The sequence below is a fragment of the Silene latifolia genome, chromosome 3 (assembly GCF_048544455.1).
Source record: "Silene latifolia isolate original U9 population chromosome 3, ASM4854445v1, whole genome shotgun sequence".
NCBI classification, from domain to species: Eukaryota; Viridiplantae; Streptophyta; class Magnoliopsida; order Caryophyllales; family Caryophyllaceae; genus Silene; species Silene latifolia.
Genome location: NC_133528.1, coordinates 58305779 through 58323396, shown reverse-complemented (window position 1 = coordinate 58323396; position 17618 = coordinate 58305779). Strand labels below are relative to the sequence as shown.

Sequence of the window (17618 nt, the reverse complement as noted above, 5' to 3'; positions counted from 1 at the left end):
CTCCTTTAGCTCTACGACTTGTTGGTATTTTACCGTCTTAAATGATTTATGAAATTCGGAAAATTGAGGTGGATAAATGGAGTCTTCTCATAAACTTGTCTGACGTGAAATTTTGTGAAAAAGGCACATTTAACACGATTACAAATTTTGCATCATTATTCGTAATTATATTACCCAAATGTAGAAGTTTGTTCAATTGTCAATTTATGTTTAGCCAAATTAGTAAGGAGCATTATATTCATAGCATTTTGATTTTGATTTTGTTGATTTTGATTTTTGAGTCATCTCTAAATGATGTATATTCATGAATCATGTATACTAGAGTTAGTAGACAATTCGACATTGCATTTTTCTTTATTTGAGGGTAGTGGACAACCTATTGTATCATAGTATGCAAATATGCACACCTTCTAATCTCAACCACAGATGAGCTAGATTCACTTTATCAAGATTTTTTTTTTTTTTTTTTTTTTTTTTTTTTTTTTTTGGCAACTGGTAAGAAAGATTCCTAAGCCACTGTCATGGCACGCCTTGCTAACTGGTCCGCCGCGTCATTTCTTTCCCTACAAACATAACTAAAGCATAAACAATGATAGTTAGCCGAAAGGACATTGATGTCATCGAGGATGCCTGCAATAAGATAGTGCCTTTTTCCGTTGCCTGCCCATTGGAATAGAAGTTGTAAACAATCTGATGAAACTTCCACATGAAGGAATCCGCAGTCTCTAGCCCATATAAGAGCTTTCATAACTCCTATAGCCTCGGCTTGTAATGGACTCTCTGAAAAGCCCCTTCCGCTGCCATTATATATCACATTTCCTTCCGAATCCATAGCAATCCATCCCCATGACGCGTGACACGATTTCCGCCAGCTTGCGTTAACGATAAGTCTGATCATAGAACAAGAACCAAAAGTTCCAGTAACATAAACTGGGTTTCCATTTCGAAGGGTAATCAAGTCCATTGTGTGGTCCGTTTGTCCATACTCCGTCACGTCATTAGATCCTTGCACTTCCTGAGGTTTAGACTCCTTCACCGCATTCAAAGCATCGCTAACCAAACGGTTATAAACCCGAAAGAAAGCCTCAAGAGTGAATCTTTCTCCCCTAAATCTAGCTTTATTACGTAAATTCCACAAAGATACAATAATAGCAAGGAATTGAGTTGTTTGTACCTCCCACTCATCAAGGGTTCGTAGGTAAAGGATCCAATTGATAATCCAATCTCTAGCACTGATGTGTCTCGTTTGAGCAGTGTTCACACCTAGGGGTGAACCTGCCCATACCCTAGCCGTTATCTCACAGTCCTTGAAAATGTGATCCACAGTTTCGATAGCCTCACAGAACGGTTGACATAAGCAGCATGAGGTATTCCATGGTATATGCCGTCTCTCAAATTCCGCTCCCACTGGCAGGGAATTTGAAAGAATCTTCCATACCAAAATCTTCCATGACCGTGGTCCGGCCAGATGCCATAAGCGGGAACCACAGAAATCCTTTTGTCTAGAGCTTAATCTCGTTATATCCCGCACAGATGTTGTTCTATTGAAAAATTCACTGAAGACCATTCCATAACTGCTTTTCACCGTGTAAGAACCATGTTGTGTAGCGGGCCAAATGGGAACATCTTCTGTCTGGTTAGTTCTTAGAACCGTGGCCAAGATCCTATTGGTGGTTTCCTCGGTAAAAACTAATTGTATGAATCGATGATTCCAACCCCCAGAGTTCAGCTGTAAATCCTTGATAGTAAGGTCCTTGAGAAAAGTAAAATCCTGCTCTAAGAGTTCGCCTTTCGGTTCCGGACTTTGCCCATTGACCCACTTGTTGGTCCAGACATTCAGATTAGAGGAGAACCCAGGCTGCCAGCTTAAGTGATCCAGGATAAGTTGTAAGCCATGCAACACACTCTTGACTCCCCACGCTGAATGGTTCGTCCTTTGAGGCCTGAGATCACTGGTCCAACAAGAATCACCAAATATTTTTTAACGAAAAGTTAAGGTGAATAAAGAGTTTTCTTTCGACACAATTCTCCACGCATGTTTTGACAGCAATGCTTGGTTGAGACATTCGACATTACGTATACCTAATCCGCCCTCCTTCTTTGGCAAACTAGTAAACTTCTTGCTACACCAATGGATCGACTTCCCTGATCTCGTCCCTGCCCACCAAAAATGTGACAGAAGAGCGTTGATCTTCTTCGTCACACTTATCGGTATTTTGAAAACCGATAGAAAGTAAATAGAGATGTTTGATAGAACAGACGAAATCAGGGTGAGTCTCCCTGCCAGTGAAATAAAGACCTCATTCCAGGAAGAAACATGCTTGGTAACATTATCCAGTAAGCCTTTGAAGATTTCTTTCTTGGAGCCTTGGAACTCCGTAGGCATACCCAGATATTTCCCAATGCCTTTATTGCTTTTAATGTTGAACGTCACAAGACATCCCTGAATTCTACGGAGAGTCATATTTGGGCTAAACAGCAGCCCACATTTCTCTTCATTTAGCATCTGACCTGATGCAGAGCAGTACTGATCTATAATACCCCTTAGAACCGTTGCTGCATTTCCCTTGTCCCGTATAAAGAAAATTGAATCATCCGCAAAGAAGAGATGGGTTAGTGGTTGTATGCCTCTGCAAATCCTAACCCCCGTAAGAGATCCACGAGCCTGCGCAGAAATGACGTTGGAAGATAGAACCTCCATGCATTAAAGAAACAAATAAGGCGATAAAGGATCTCCTTGTCTAAGACCGCATTCCGGTTTGAACTACTTGAGTGGGGCACCTTTGAAAAGAACTTCATAAGAAACTGTAGATACACAGTTCATTATCAGTTGAACCGTATTTTCGTGGAAACCAAACCTATACAGAACAGTTTGGTGGAAATCCCATCGAACCCGATCATATGCCTTACTTATGTCCGCCTTGAAGGCAAAACTTCCAGATTTACCCTTTTTCTGAGAATTAATTTTGAAAATTGCCTCATACGCTAAGAGAATATTGTCTGTGATGCTTCGTCCGACAATAAAAGCATTTTGGAAATTCCCCACAAGATATCCCATAATTTTCGTCATACGGTTGGTTATGCATTTTGTTACGATTCGCATAGACACATTACAAAGACTGATAGGCCTATAATCCTTCACCTCCTCAGGATTATCACACTTCGGAATTAGGGCAATAAAGGTTCTATTTACCTCACATAGCACCATACCCGAATTTAGTATGGGTAAGACCGCCTTCGTGAAATCCTTCTTGATCAGATGCCAACATTTCTGATTAAAAATTGCTGGTATACCATCAGGGCCTGGCGATTTCATAGCACCCATCTGAAAAACAGCACGTCTAACCTCTTTGACAGTATAATTTCGCCGCAACATATCGACATCATCATCCACTACTTTGAATTTACATTTTGCAGCAGTCCTTCAATATTGTTCTCCTGTGGCTGATGTGAAACCGAGAACAATGTGACGAAGTAGTTTTGGAAGGAATTGCTCACTTCATTCGAGTCGTAAATCTAGGTACCATCCCCTCCTTTGATGCCTAAAATAAAATTCCGTCCAGCTCGGCCTTTAACCCAATTGAAAAAGTACTTTGTACAAGTGTCCCCATCCACCATCCACCTGAGTTTTGCACGCTGCTTCCAGTAAATTGCAATAGCCTTAGCAAAACTCCGAACTTCCTCATTCACTCTTGTATAGTCCTCTTCCGATCCTCCATTATTTGCTTCCTCCATACCCTTTTTGAGTCTTTTATCAAAATCATCCCATTTTCCAGTCCAGCCCATCCTTTTGTCCAAGGTCCATTTTTTAACGCATTGCCTTACCCTTGATAATTTTTTAACCACCCGAAAGGCCGGTGATCCCACATCCCTTAGGCACCATGATTCCTTAATACATGACAAACAATCCGGATAGTCAAGAGCCCAAGCATCAAGTTTATATGGCTTTTTATTGGTATTCTTAGTAAGGTTCAAGTCCACCTCTATAGGAGCATGATTAGAAATTTGGATCGGAAAGTGTTTTACTCCAGTATCCGGGAAAAGAGTGAACCAATCTTTAGAAGCAAAAGCCTTATCAAGCCTCTCATAAACTCTTTTATTCCCTTGTCTATTATTGCACCATGTAAACTGTGGCCCTTTAAAAGGGATATCTAGCAATTCATTTCTAACTTTCCAATTAATAAACTTGTACGCCCCCGGGATTTGACTTGTATTAGAACAATTCTTATCACAAGCATACTCAACTTGATTAAAGTCCCCAATAATGAGATAAGGATATTCAAGTTTCCCCAAGCTTTCTTCTAAATTTTTTAGAATTGGGAATCGTAAACTAAATTGAGACGCACCATAAAACAACACGAGATACCAAGGAAGGCCATTATATTTTTCAATAAGCAAGATCAAAAAATTAGGAGATAGCTCCACAACACTCATACGTGCGTCCTTTTTCCATCCTACCCATAAGCCACCGGCCGTTCCCAAAGGATCAACACCGGCCGATTTGACAAAACCTAAGGATCTAAACATAGTACTTATACTTTCTACCTTACATTTTGTTTCGATAATAAAAAGGAAATCATAATACTTATTATTACTAAGTGCTCTAAGTTTAGGAATTGTAGGGGCGAGCACATCATTAAGACCCCTACAATTCCAAAAAAGACCACTCATGGTGATAGAGGAGGTTGAGATGGGCCAACCTCCGCAAAGCCGCCGTCATCATGTCCAAGGGAGGAATCACAAGATTCCTCCATATCAGAATCAGAAATCTTAATATGAAAACCACTCTCACCCACCTTACTTTGATCAACATAAATTCCTTCACCCTGACAAGCTCGTTTTCCCATCTGCCTTAAGAATTCCTTAGCGTTCAGCAATGATGAAATTTCCCCAGATGGGATCAGACCCTTAGAAACCTCCGTGCAACATTTCCTCTTCCTTGCCCTGACAATAGCATCCTTGTTTTGTTGACCAAATTCATTTTTATGGTATGGATCCATAAGACCCATACATCCATCTGAGTTGCTTTGGATGCCAATCTGAGAAAACATACGAGCCATGTTGCCCACTTCAGGAATATCAAACATTTTCACCCGAGATTTGCCTTTTCCATAGCTCTTCCTGTCACTCTTTTCAGCAGCACCAACCTGTGGACCTCGTGCAATCAAATTCTCTGAGACTTTAAACACCTCTGGAAATGGCATCACAGAGGCAGCAGCTTCTTGCAACTTCTTTCCTTTGGACTCAATGGCCACTGAGCTAAGGTCCAAAGGGGAAATATTCTCCTTCTGATCTTGCACTGCAGGAATGGACATAGTAATGTCCATGGCCTCCTTCTGAGCACTCCCACTATCATGGCTTTCCTTAGCAAACGGATTCACCTCCTCTGAAATCTCAGGTGTAATGAGATTAAATGTCTGGCTAAATTCAGATGAGTCATCATCACTGTCCCAATTAATAGGACTCAAGCTTGATGAGTGATCAGGCATGTCATAATCTTGTTCTGAATCACTACTAATATAGATCACTTCATTGAAAAAATGATCAACTTGTTCCAAAGCAGCAGCTCCATTAGCAGTCAAGTTTGTGTCACTTCCCTGAGCAACAACATCCCCTTGAACATGAGCATCAACCCCCACATGAGTAACAGCCCCATCAGGAAGGTGGTGGACAATAGGAATCCCCTCATTTGGTAAATCAAAAGTTTGATTAAACCCTCTATTCTCATCATCCAACCTAGCCCACTCCATGTTTCCTTCAAGCCTACTCAAAATTTCTTCTTGGATACGCTGGTCATGATCAAGAACTCCAGCAGTGCTACCACTGCCAGCATACAATAAGTAAGGATCATTTTCCTGCAGATGAGCAAGCACCCCCAACTGCATTCCACCTCTATCCCCTGTAAAGTTATTATCTTCAAAGTTCTCCTCCACACTGTGAAATTATTCAACTGGATTCTCACCCTCATCAATCCAACCTCCTACACCCCTAGCAGCATTGCTACCCCCCTGCATATTAGCATCCTGAATAGCTTGATTCTGGGCCTGAGCATTCCCAGTCCCAGACAAAGTAACATTATTCCTCACAAGACCATCAGCATTACTTGTCCCCGCAACATCCTCCATAACCACATCCCTATTGAAAGAAGGTACAACTCCCTGCTTACTTGGTCCCCCCCCCCCCATGCACTCCCATTTCCTAGATGAAACAGCACAGGACCCACAAAGGTTGTGCAGTGACAACAAATTTCATCCCCGGTAGAACCCTACCCCCTGGAGTGAGTCCAAGGTCAAAGTCAATCACCCGTTCAGGGGACTCCCTCCTTCTACTATCCCTTAGTCCCCTCCCATTCCTTAGTCTAACTCTGGAATCCACATACCTAGTAGTAGGTGGATTAGCCCGCAGATCCAGGTTGAACATGGTATGCGTACTTTGGGTTTGGAAAACAACAAAACCCCTTTCTGGAATTCCATCAAGCATACCATTAACACTTGACACGACAGCATTTAGGCTCTCCCTACACTGAGACCCCTTGTGACCCACCTTACCACATCTAATGCACTACTTAAAAACTTCCTCATATTTGAATTGAACCCACAATAGGTATCCCCCTTCCATAGCTAGAAAGAACCCAGACATTAGGGGTTCATTTAGCTTAAGACAGACCCTAACCCTTAGATAGTCATAGTCAGGGACTTGGTCAAAGGGTTCAACAAAGAAATTCTGACTAAGAATCTTACCCGCTACCATTGCCACATCCATAGAAAGGTATTCAAAGGGTAGCCCACACACTCTGACCCACACCTCCGCAAAAAGAAACCGTACCGTCCTTGGAACAACATCTTGGTACCATTTTACAAATACCATAACAGCACCATCCAGAGTAGCAGTACTCCTCTCCAACAAACCCTGTAGATCCTCCATATCAGAGCAATGCAGGACGTAAATCTCCCCCATTCTAAAGGCCTTCACTTTGTCTTTTGTACTCCAACGTTTCTCAATGATGTCATTCACTTTTTCCGCCTCAAAAATACGATAATCCACTAAGAACCCCAGAATACACTTACCCCAGAAATCCCTTGATTTACCAAGTTGGGTAGGATCAATGTTAATAACCCCACCAGACCTAGGGAAGCGCCAAAGATTCACATGTAAGGGGTTTGTTGGTTGAAATTCAGCGTTGTGATGGGTTTGATGAAAAGTTTGGTGATTGTGGTTCACACAGGGTTAAGTTGTTGCACACCCACACCCTGACCCTCAACACCAATAGCAAATCTTCCAAATTGGTACTCAAATTCCATTATTCTGGCCTTGTCTTGGATAATTTGGGAATAAATAAAAGGTTTTCTTATATTTGTTGAATTTGTAATTGAAGAAGAAGAAGTAATAGAAGATGAATTAGAGGAAGATGGAGAAAACTCTTCCATTGCTTCCGTTTAAAGAGTGGAAAGATTGGAGGAGCTGAAGAATCAAACGTCAGTCTCAATCCAAGCAAGAGCAGCTGGGATTGGCGAGAGAAATACCGAGACCCTCAAAAACCCTAACCCCAATTAAACACACTGTAGTAAAATGATTGTAAAGGAACTTTACCACAGAGGCTAACCAGATTCCTTTATTGTTGCAGGAAATTATTGATTTAGACAGCCAATTAAATGCTGCTTAGAGTAATCATTTAAGGCAGAAGTTGGATAATCAAAGTGGATATCAGATTTAATTAAAGCAATATAGGATAAATTGGGGAATATTTGTAATCAGAAAATCAATTAGGCTAAGAACCTATAGACCTAATTGAAAGACGGATGAAAGGCGAAAATCTAATTGAAAGACACTTGAAGCTATTGCAGTAGCTAGATTGAAATTTTCTGGTTGAAGCTCTCGAAACGAGAGAGAAGCTCTCTAGAATTTTAGAGAGAGAAATTATACCATTGGTCCTAATCACTTCATCAAGAGGTCATGTGAGAAATTATACCATTGGTCCTAATCACTTCACCATTGGTTGACGCATGTGTGCTGCTGTGTGTTAAAAATCATTTTACAAATTACCTGCGTAGGTATATATGATATTTCTAGTCAATGGTGAGCAGTGAGTCTAGCAGGTGACCATTTGAGACGACTGATGTTGATGATGCCGACTGGGAAATTAGGACGTGGATTAGGTGACGAGTAGGAGTCATTCAATTGGTTCAGATAGCAATTTAATTAGCTAGTTGAATTAGTCCGTTCGTTGTTTAGTTTAACGGTTGTACTATTTTATTTATGAGACGGTTGTACAGATCTTTTATTATGTAATAAATTATCTTTGATCGTTGTTATGGTATGTAGTACCTCGAAAAATCGACATGGTAACAACCTTATTTAATTAGGAAGGTCTTGCCTAAGACTCTTGACTAAATGGGGGTGTTACTGATGGTGGATAGTTTATGGCGACACTATCTTGTTTTGCGAGTTTTTGAATAGGTAAATGGATTAATATATCTTTGGAGGTTATACTCTAATGTATTGTCTATTTATTGAAATCCCAAGGGTACGATTTGAAGTTTCTATTTTATTTATCCAAAATACCGTATCATTGTTAATTACTCACTATATAATGGCGGATTGTTATCTACTCTATTTTGGTGTGTGACATTTAGTGTCGGTTTCGGAATAAAATGGACCTGTGTAAGCAGATGATGTTATAAAATAATTGGTTTATTAACAACTCTTATCTTCTTGAACTTTGTGCATTGACCAGAATGGAAGGAGTAATTGCTTGACTTTTTTTTTTGTAGGTATGAAAATTAGGTTGATCCTCTAGGGTAGTACCAACCTATCTCATCCTTTCGAATGAGGGAGGTAAGTTGAAGCCACCGGCTAGCAAACCACCTCAAAAGAGTTGGACATGAATGTCCAATAGAAACCATGAAGTCAGCAACCTTGTTAGCTTCACGAAAGCAATGTTTAATTATCACTTCATCGAAAAAATGAAGGTCTAATTTCACATCCTTGATAATACTAGAAATTTTCCAAGGAATTTGCCAAGTACCTCGAATCGAGTTAATAACACATAAATTATCACTCTCCACAATTAACTTTGAGATTCCTCAGTATTTAGCTGCTAAAATACCTTCTTTTAAAGCGAGAGCTTCCGCAACAAGGATACTATTGGATTCGCATTTTTGTGCTCCCAACAAAACGACTTTACCATTGTGATCTCTTATAGAATATCCCAAAGCAGCTTTATTACCTTCTATTCTCTATCTGTCAAAATTTAGCTTTAGGAAACCGTTTCTAGGTTTTTCCCACCAAATTTCTTCCTTACTAGAGTTGTTTCTAGCTGACTCTTCTATCTCGGGATTGTTGAGATCCTTAAATCTAGTCACATTCCAGGTCTTAGTGCTATTATTACATAAAGTAATAAGTTTTCTGATACTTAAATTAACATTATTAAAGATAATATCATTTCTATGAAACCATGCATTCCACCAAATAAAAACAATCTTAATGAAATCATCTTTTGGAATTAAATCTTTGATATAATTAAGTTTCTGCTTGAATATATAATATCTTGTAAGCTCTCTTATATAATTAATCCCCGTACTTATATAAGAAATTTTTAAACAAACAGTATGGACTAGTCTAGAGCTGACGAAAGTTGACCCGATCCGAGAAATTCAACAGGAATCGCCTGAACCCGACCCGATAGAAACCGAAATTTAGGTGAACCAAAAACGACATGATCCGACCCATAGCTAAACCGATAACCTATAGAAGCCTTTTATTCCAACATAAACCTGACCTGAACTGATTCGACCCAATTCGACTCCTAACCCGATTTTGACTCAATCCTATGACTTGATTACAAATTAACTTAATAATAGTGCAAATAAGAACAAATTGACATTTATCTTTATTATTTTCACTTAAAACTAAAATAATTAAACTTATTCCACTTTTTTTTCTTTTACCATGAAATTACCTATACAAATTCAAATACAAAGGATAAAATATACGGAGTATACTAGTAATCTGACCTAATATTAACCCGAACTTATCATTCATCCGACATAACCCGACTATTTTTAATCCGACTCACAACCGACCAAGTGACCCGATTACCCCATCTATAAGTACATCGTCATACCCACCGGCCACCAGGCTATCAAAAAAGTTAGAACGAGCCACAATTAGTATATCGTTTTTTAGGACACACATTAAAAAAAACCGTTAATATATTAAGTATATACAAAAGGAATACATGTTGTTAAATTTGTGGAAATGTAAGTTGTGATTTCTCATTGATCCCCGTAATTGTGGACACAGGGGGCCCACGTGGGCGCTTGAGAACAAGCGTTTGCATTTGTGGAGTCGCAAACAATTTTTATGGGAAATTGGAACCGTTCGAATACCTCGTGTCATGTCAAGACACAAAGTAGTGACATGAACACTAAGAACTCGTTACCCTTAGCATTCTATGTCAAGAATGACTCTCGTGGATGCCAATAAACACGGATGTTAACAGAGATCTAGAATAAGGGGCTAGGGTACGTATTAGGAAGTCCTTTTACTGAACACCTAATCCCGCCCGCCTCGATAGCGGCCTCTACTAATGATTAGGGAAGTTATTTATAGTTGATATGTTGTCGATTATATGCATGCAATGCAACATTCACAGATTAATCCTAGCATGTGAATTAAACTATGTCGGTGAACAAGTAATTTTGCACTTATTAATGTCGAATTAGGGTTTAGAATTAATTACATGTGAAAACAAGTAAATAGATCATCCATGATAAAATACAATAAATAAATTGCGATAATTACAATAAATTACAGCGATTTAATGACTTACGTCAAAAATATACTTAAGGCGGACAATTTGAGAAAAGAAAGGAAAATAAATAAAGGTTTATAAAATATGGACAGATTAAGGGTGATATTACGATTAATAGTCGATTAATTGTGTAATTAAAGAATTAGGTCAAAGCAAGAACGGACGTTCAGAGGCAGAAATCACCCCGGAACAGGCGCGACATTGCTGCGTCCCTTGGAAGAGGCGATGTGGTCACTGCGTCTATTCCTGAGGTGAGTTCTGGCTGTGAAGTCAGAACTACGAGTTGTTAATGTTCGTTGGCAATTTTAATGGTTGATTATTGATATTTGACTCGAATGAAAGTGACTTAGCATATTAATTATTTACAAGAATGTCATAAAAGCGATAAACACAAATTAAAACGGATTAAAACAAATTAAAGGCGGATTAAAACGAGTTATGTCAAACTAGGTTAAATTGATGAAGATGGAAACGAGTGGAAAGGCGTGACAAACTAGAAATAAACGGTAAAAATATGTACAAAGGCGAACCTCAGAAACTTGATATGAACGAATCGAGTCTCTGAAAATCCGGGTTTGATTTAATTTCGAAAACCCGCAAATATCGATTATAAGGGATTTGAACCGTAAAACAAAGCACAATTGTTAAGAATATGTATTAAAAGATTATTATGTATGAAGAAAAGAAAATAAGAAAAGGAAGCTAAAGGGGACGAATTAACAGAGAACCGAGGAAGAAGAAGAAAAGCAGGAACTGCGACAGCATCTGGAAGATGCGCAGCAGATGCTGCGACTCTTCGAAGAGGCGCAGTAGTTGCTGCGTTTCTTCTCGACGTCTGCCCACTGTTAATCCGTAAAACAATTTAATGAAAGGGTTTTAGAAATCGGTTTTAAGCAAGCTTTTGAGGTAAATCTTACATTAATTAGTACAAAAATAAAATACCGTAATAAGGATGGGATTTACACCCTCAAACTTACATGTTTGACGAAACGAGATTAACTAAGTTAATGTTTTAATGATTGCTCGACACGAATATATGATGAAAGTGCCCTCGTAAGAGGATTTAGATTAGATTGATTGATGTGTAGTGGTCAAATTGGTCGGTCATACAATGTGACTGGTACTCAGAATGTTCTGAGCTTACATGGTCAATTGATCAAGCACATAGGCGTCAAAAGCTTAAAGCACAGTCTTAGAATGCAAAGGGAGAAGAGAAGGGCGGACACTCGCGTGAAAAATATGTGGAACGAAGGTCCCTATTTATACTAGAAAATATGGAGAGTTATGGAATGCTTAAAACTTTGGAAATAAATCACGGAAAAATCCGAAAACACGCAGAAAAGAGCTGGGGAAGAGGCGCAGCAGGTGCTGCGTCCTTTCCCTAGAGGTTTCCTCCTGCGGAAAAAAGATTTTCGCGTTTTCCTTTATGCAATTGCGATGGATCTTAACTTCCTTATTTCTTAAAATAATATTTTCGGAATATATTTTACCAAAATATATAAAATTAATTTATGGTATAAAAATATCTGGAATATTCTAAGACATTCCGACTCGACATTTTAAACGGTTTATTAGAAAATGAAGCGGTTTTTTGACCCGGACTCCAAATGAACTCTAATTACTGTCAAAATGACCGTATCGGCGTGTAGATGACAACCAAGGGGTAGACACAAGAATTTGAGCTATCACTTGACGATAAACATGCGGCCCAATCATCACCGGATGATTTGCGGGAGGTACAGAAATGAGGTATCTACTGAGCCCCCACTTTGACTGAGGCTTGGACAAGGTGAAAGTCAAAGTATAGCCATCAGGTCAATCGAAGATTACAACCTGACGACTATGGCGACGTGAGGCGGCTCAAGGGGTCTGGGCCAGGGACCTATCGTCGGGAACATTTTAGAGTCTGTCGACTATTGGGGAGGGTCGTTTAAAGTCCATTAGACTACGTAAGGAGGCTCGCCATCCATAAGAAGCAATCATAACTGAGACTTCTTTCTCGGAATGAATAAAATTGAGCACAATAGGATGTCGGTAGGAACTGCTGGGGGAATCTGCTTGCGTTGGTCTCAAGCAAACTCTCGTCGGGCATATGTTGATGATTCTGTCTGGATTGAATCATTTCTAGGAATCTGCTTGTGTCTGCTTCCAAACAAACTCCATCTCTCGAGAAGTGCAATTGGTTGTCATGAACTCTCGGTGGATAAAAAGGTATAGATAAAGACGATATCCGCTCGTTGCTGCAAGCGAAGTCCTTATCGGGAGATAAAATACTGCGATGGTTTATAGTCTACTTGAAGATAAAATACTGCGACGGTTCACAGTCTACTTTAAGAAAATACGGGTCCGGACAAAAGGGTAAATGTCCAAAAAAACCGAATATATGATATATGGTGTTGGAGAAGAGGCGCACCAAAGATGGGCCCACAAACAACTAACTTATAACGAACTTTTGAAAATTAAGCTACAGGGGAGCTGGGGAAGAGGCGCATCAAAAGCTGCGACTCTTGGAAGAGGCACAGCAGGTGCTGCGTCCTTTCCCGAGCTCGACCCTGTCTGGGTAAAACTCGACAGAAAACCGTGTTTTGTTTCATAATTCAAAACACAATTTCTATTAAAACTCTCTCAAATTCCAACCATTTTCCGTCAAAATTTGATCAATCCACTCCATTAATCATGAATAGTAGAGGTATGTGTCTTATCCTTGCTTTAATTCTTGATTTTGCTTGATTTTGATTGGAAAAATTAGGGTTTTCCAACCCAAAATGTCGAAAATTTGGGGCTTTTCCCCCAAATGGATTTGTCTTGTAAAATTGACATTAGAAATGGATACTTGGCAATGTTAGGAACATAATCATATATTCTTTTTGAATTTTCATCAAGTATTGAGCATTTGAGTTAAATTGAGACGGTTTCTCAACTGTTTCGAAAATTGCTTCGAAAATGCCTTTAGAATTGTCCATTTTTGATGAAATTTGGTTTTTGGAACCCTTGTGTAATGGGTAAACTTCCTACTATATCGGATTTGTGATTTGTGACAACATTTTCAGGACACTTTTCTAGGTTATAATCGCTATTATAGCGAAATGCTGCCGAAATTTCGACTCAAACCTGTGACTTGGCTTGAACTTAGACTTGACTTGACCCATTTTATCACATGAGTGGTTGGTTTTCGAGAGAAAATGGCCAAAGATGGCGGGAAAAGGCCATTTCCGGGGCTTAAAAGGCTTGAAACTACCTTCACCGAGGCTTGTCATCATTTGGCGCGGCCTAATTTACTCTAATTTTGCAGGTGACGTTCCTTCTACGTCAGGGAGGACACCCATGGACGTGGACATCGACTTCGACCCTTCTCTCACTCTTGAGGTGGTGATCGAGGAGGTAGTTGAGGAGGTCTCGAGGTAGGCCAACGTAGGACGTGGTGGTCGCCAGCTAGCGGGGGCACCTGAGTAGGCTGAGAAATGGGATGGTAGACCTCTCATTTCGGCAGCAGAGAGCCACCTGTCTTACAAGACGGCGAGGAGTTTGGTAAGTCTCGAACTTGTTATTTCCTTATTACCTTTCCTTATTCACTTGCCGTTTCATTTCGCGTTAGTCTTGTGCTAAAGATAGCATTTGACCTGGATTGATACAGGATGCCGGGAACTTGAGGTCCTTTTCCGGCTACACAACGATGATGAAGGCCTTCGAGAGACTGACGGAGGAGGAGAAGGCCATCTGTGGACATGGCCCACCTGCAAGCCCAGCCGATCTGTGGACATACAGCGGTCTTTTGAAAGCCACGCTCGGCGGCGTAAAAATGCTTTCGACCGGATCGTTTTAGATCGGTCGGTTTCATCTCGATAAGGGTCTCGAAACGATTAGAGATGTTCGGAGTCGCCACCAGGCATTTTTGGGATGCCTGGAACCCTTTCGAAATCAACTTTATACCTCCGTCAAATCGAAGCACAAAGCAGCGTTTGACATAGGTACTAAGGATAAGGAAATCGTCCCTCTTTAGCATCCTATCTCTAGAATGACTCTCGTACGCCCTAGATAAGGTCGTCCACTATCCAAAGTTTCTGAGTAAGAGGTGAAGGTACGTATTGGGAAGCCCTTTAATCAGACACCCAATCCCGCCCGCGTTAGCGGCCTCTACTGATCGATCTTGGTTGGTTGAATGCAAAAATTGATAAAACGGTTTAAATGCATGAATGCGCATCCAATAATTTAAACATAACATGTGAGAGCTTTCTAAGTTGGTTGATTTAATCCAAGTATCAAGTATAAGATGTCGAGTTGGATTAATGATTGATTTGCATGCAAGACGAAAATTAAACATCCATTTACCGTATTAGGTTTAGGGTGCATAACATGATCCATTTGTCTTAGTAAGGCATTTTGCAAATATGATTTTGAATAATCGAAATAGTCATCTGATCCATCCTATATCCGGGTTAACCGGAGTCGGGATCGTCCTAGACTAATGCTGGAAGGGAACATGCCCTGTACCAGACGGCTATATGAGGCGCGAGCCAGCCGGTGGTGTATAGGGCCTCCCTCTGGTTTTGAAAGTGAGAAATGGAGAGCCTGTTTAGGTGCGGGTTAGCCCACGGTTTATGTGCCGTGTTCTGACCTTTTAGAAAACGTTATAAAACGTGTTGAAAATGGGTATTTGAACCCGGTTTGATTTGAAGGGGTCGTTTAGACCGCATTTGTTGATTTGAAGAACTAAACTCGAATAATCATCATTATTTGGATAATATTCGGTGTCGGGTTCGATTTGACAAACTTGACATGAATAGTTTTGAAAATAATTATGGACTAATTGTTTTAAGTTCCTTTGAATGTTATTAGTCGATACTCATCATCGTATCCGGGTTAAAATCCGGCATGGTATGTAGAAGAAAGGATGACTTTGTGTTGGTGACTAATATGTTTGTTTGAAAATGTAAAGAAATGAAATAAAAGGCTTTCAAATACCTTTTAAATGTCATTAACCAAATATTATCACCGAAACACGGATTTAACCGTCATGGTATGAGGAACCAAGGGTGAAAAATGCTTTATGGTTAAAACAAGTGAAATAAAATAAAAAGGGTTCGAAAATACTTGAAATGGTAAAAACCGATTACAAATATGAAGATGGATTAAAAGGAAATGACGAGAACAAACACGGTTGATCTCTGGTCTGAACACCCCATTTAGTCGCGGGCAAGTTGGGGACCTAAGGGGCTTCTGCCTTAGACCAAAAATCAGTTTTGGCTCGTTTATTCCATGTTTTGGTTCATGTTATGCAAGTTTTAGCATGTTATAGTCATGAAACAAATGAAAACATAATAAAAGAGGGTTTTTACACCCTCATACTTACATGTTTGGTTATGGCGAGTGACCGACGTAAGTGTAACAACTCGTTTGATCGGAAAAAACTCGGTTTAAACCCGTTTTGGTAAGTAAAAAGAGTGTTTTTAATGTTAGTGATGGTGTAGTGGTCGAAATGGTTGGTCAAGTGATTTAATGGACGATGACGGTACCAAAAAATGTGTAAGGCTCGTGTTTACGATCGATAGGTCGTAAATACGCGTCGGGTTGTGACTTAAGAAGTCGAGTCGAGAATTTTAAGGGAGAAAAGAGGGGGCGGACACTCGCGTAAGTCTCAAATGGGTGGCATTTGAGGGGTATTTATAAGGAAATGAGTGGTTGTGTGAGTTTTGAGCGACGTGGCCACTTGGGCTGCTCAAAGAGGCGCGAGCCACGTCGCGGTTCTTCGAGTTGTGTTGTCACTTTCACAACAAACGCAACCATGATTTGTTCTATCCTAGGTTTTGTAGTCACATGTTTGGTACTTGACCAACATGAATCCGGGAAAACTTAAGGTAGAAGGTTTGAAATATTTTGTTTTTGGTGGTTGACTCGGTTTGACTCGTTGTTGGAGTCGGGATTTGAATTTTTGAGTCGGTTTTTGGTCCGGTGTCGGTTTTGACTTTAGTTAGTGTCATTGCGACCTCGTCGTCGTGCATTAAACACTCCAGGTATTTTTGAAATATTTTAAAATGTTTTATTTTTGAAATCGTTTTAAGTTTTCCGACGTAAAGTTGTACACAAACTGTCGATCAAACGCCGCGATTCCAAAACATGTTGTAGTCCGATAATCATCGGGTGTTTTATTGGAGTCTCAGCAGATACTGGGTATCTACAGAGCCTCCACTTTGACTGAGACTTGGACAGGGCAAAAGTCAAAGTAGAGCCCCCAGGTCAATCGAAGATTAAAACCTGGAGACCCAAGCAACGTCGAGGCGGCTCGAAAGGATTCGGACCAAGGACCTGCCGTCGGGAAGGGCGACGCCAAGGCGACTCGAGGGTGCGAGTCAAGGACCTGTCGTCGGGAACAGTTAAGAGTCTGTCGACTGTCCGTGCGGGTCGTTTAAAGTCCGTTAGACTACGTACAAAGGCTCGCCAGCCATAAGAAGGAGTCATACCTGAGGCATCTTCGGATATGTCCTTGCACGTTTGCTGATAAAGGCTCGACAACTGTGACAAGGAAATATAACCGAGGCATTTTCGGGATCTGTCCTTGAAAGGTTGCGGACAAAGGCTCGCCAGCCATGACAAGGAAATGTACCCGAGGCATCTTCGGGATCTGCCCTTGAAAGGTTGCGGACAAAGGCTCGTCAGCCATGGTAAGGAAATGTACCCGATGCATCTTCGGGATCTGCCCTTGAAAGGTTGCGGACAAAGACTCGCCAGCTATGACAAGGAAATGAACCCGAGGCATCTTCGGGATCTGCCCTTGAAAGGTTGCGGACAAAGGCTCGCTAGCCATGAC

The 17618-nt window shown here is 40.5% G+C and overlaps 2 protein-coding genes across 2 annotated transcripts; both read right to left on the bottom strand.

The window, feature by feature from the left end:
* Positions 1-508: 508 nt before the first annotated feature.
* On the bottom strand, positions 509-2701 carry LOC141649109 (uncharacterized). Its single transcript, XM_074457808.1, has 2 exons — positions 2262-2701; positions 509-1952 (listed from the first exon to the last, which is right to left on the bottom strand). Exons 1-2 carry the CDS (start codon positions 2699-2701, stop codon positions 509-511), a joined length of 1884 nt encoding a protein of 627 aa, XP_074313909.1.
* An 815-nt stretch (positions 2702-3516) lies between these two features.
* LOC141649108 (uncharacterized) lies at positions 3517-4671 on the bottom strand. The gene has a single exon (XM_074457807.1). It carries the CDS (start codon positions 4669-4671, stop codon positions 3517-3519), a length of 1155 nt encoding a protein of 384 aa, XP_074313908.1.
* Between the last annotated feature and the right edge of the window lie 12947 nt (positions 4672-17618).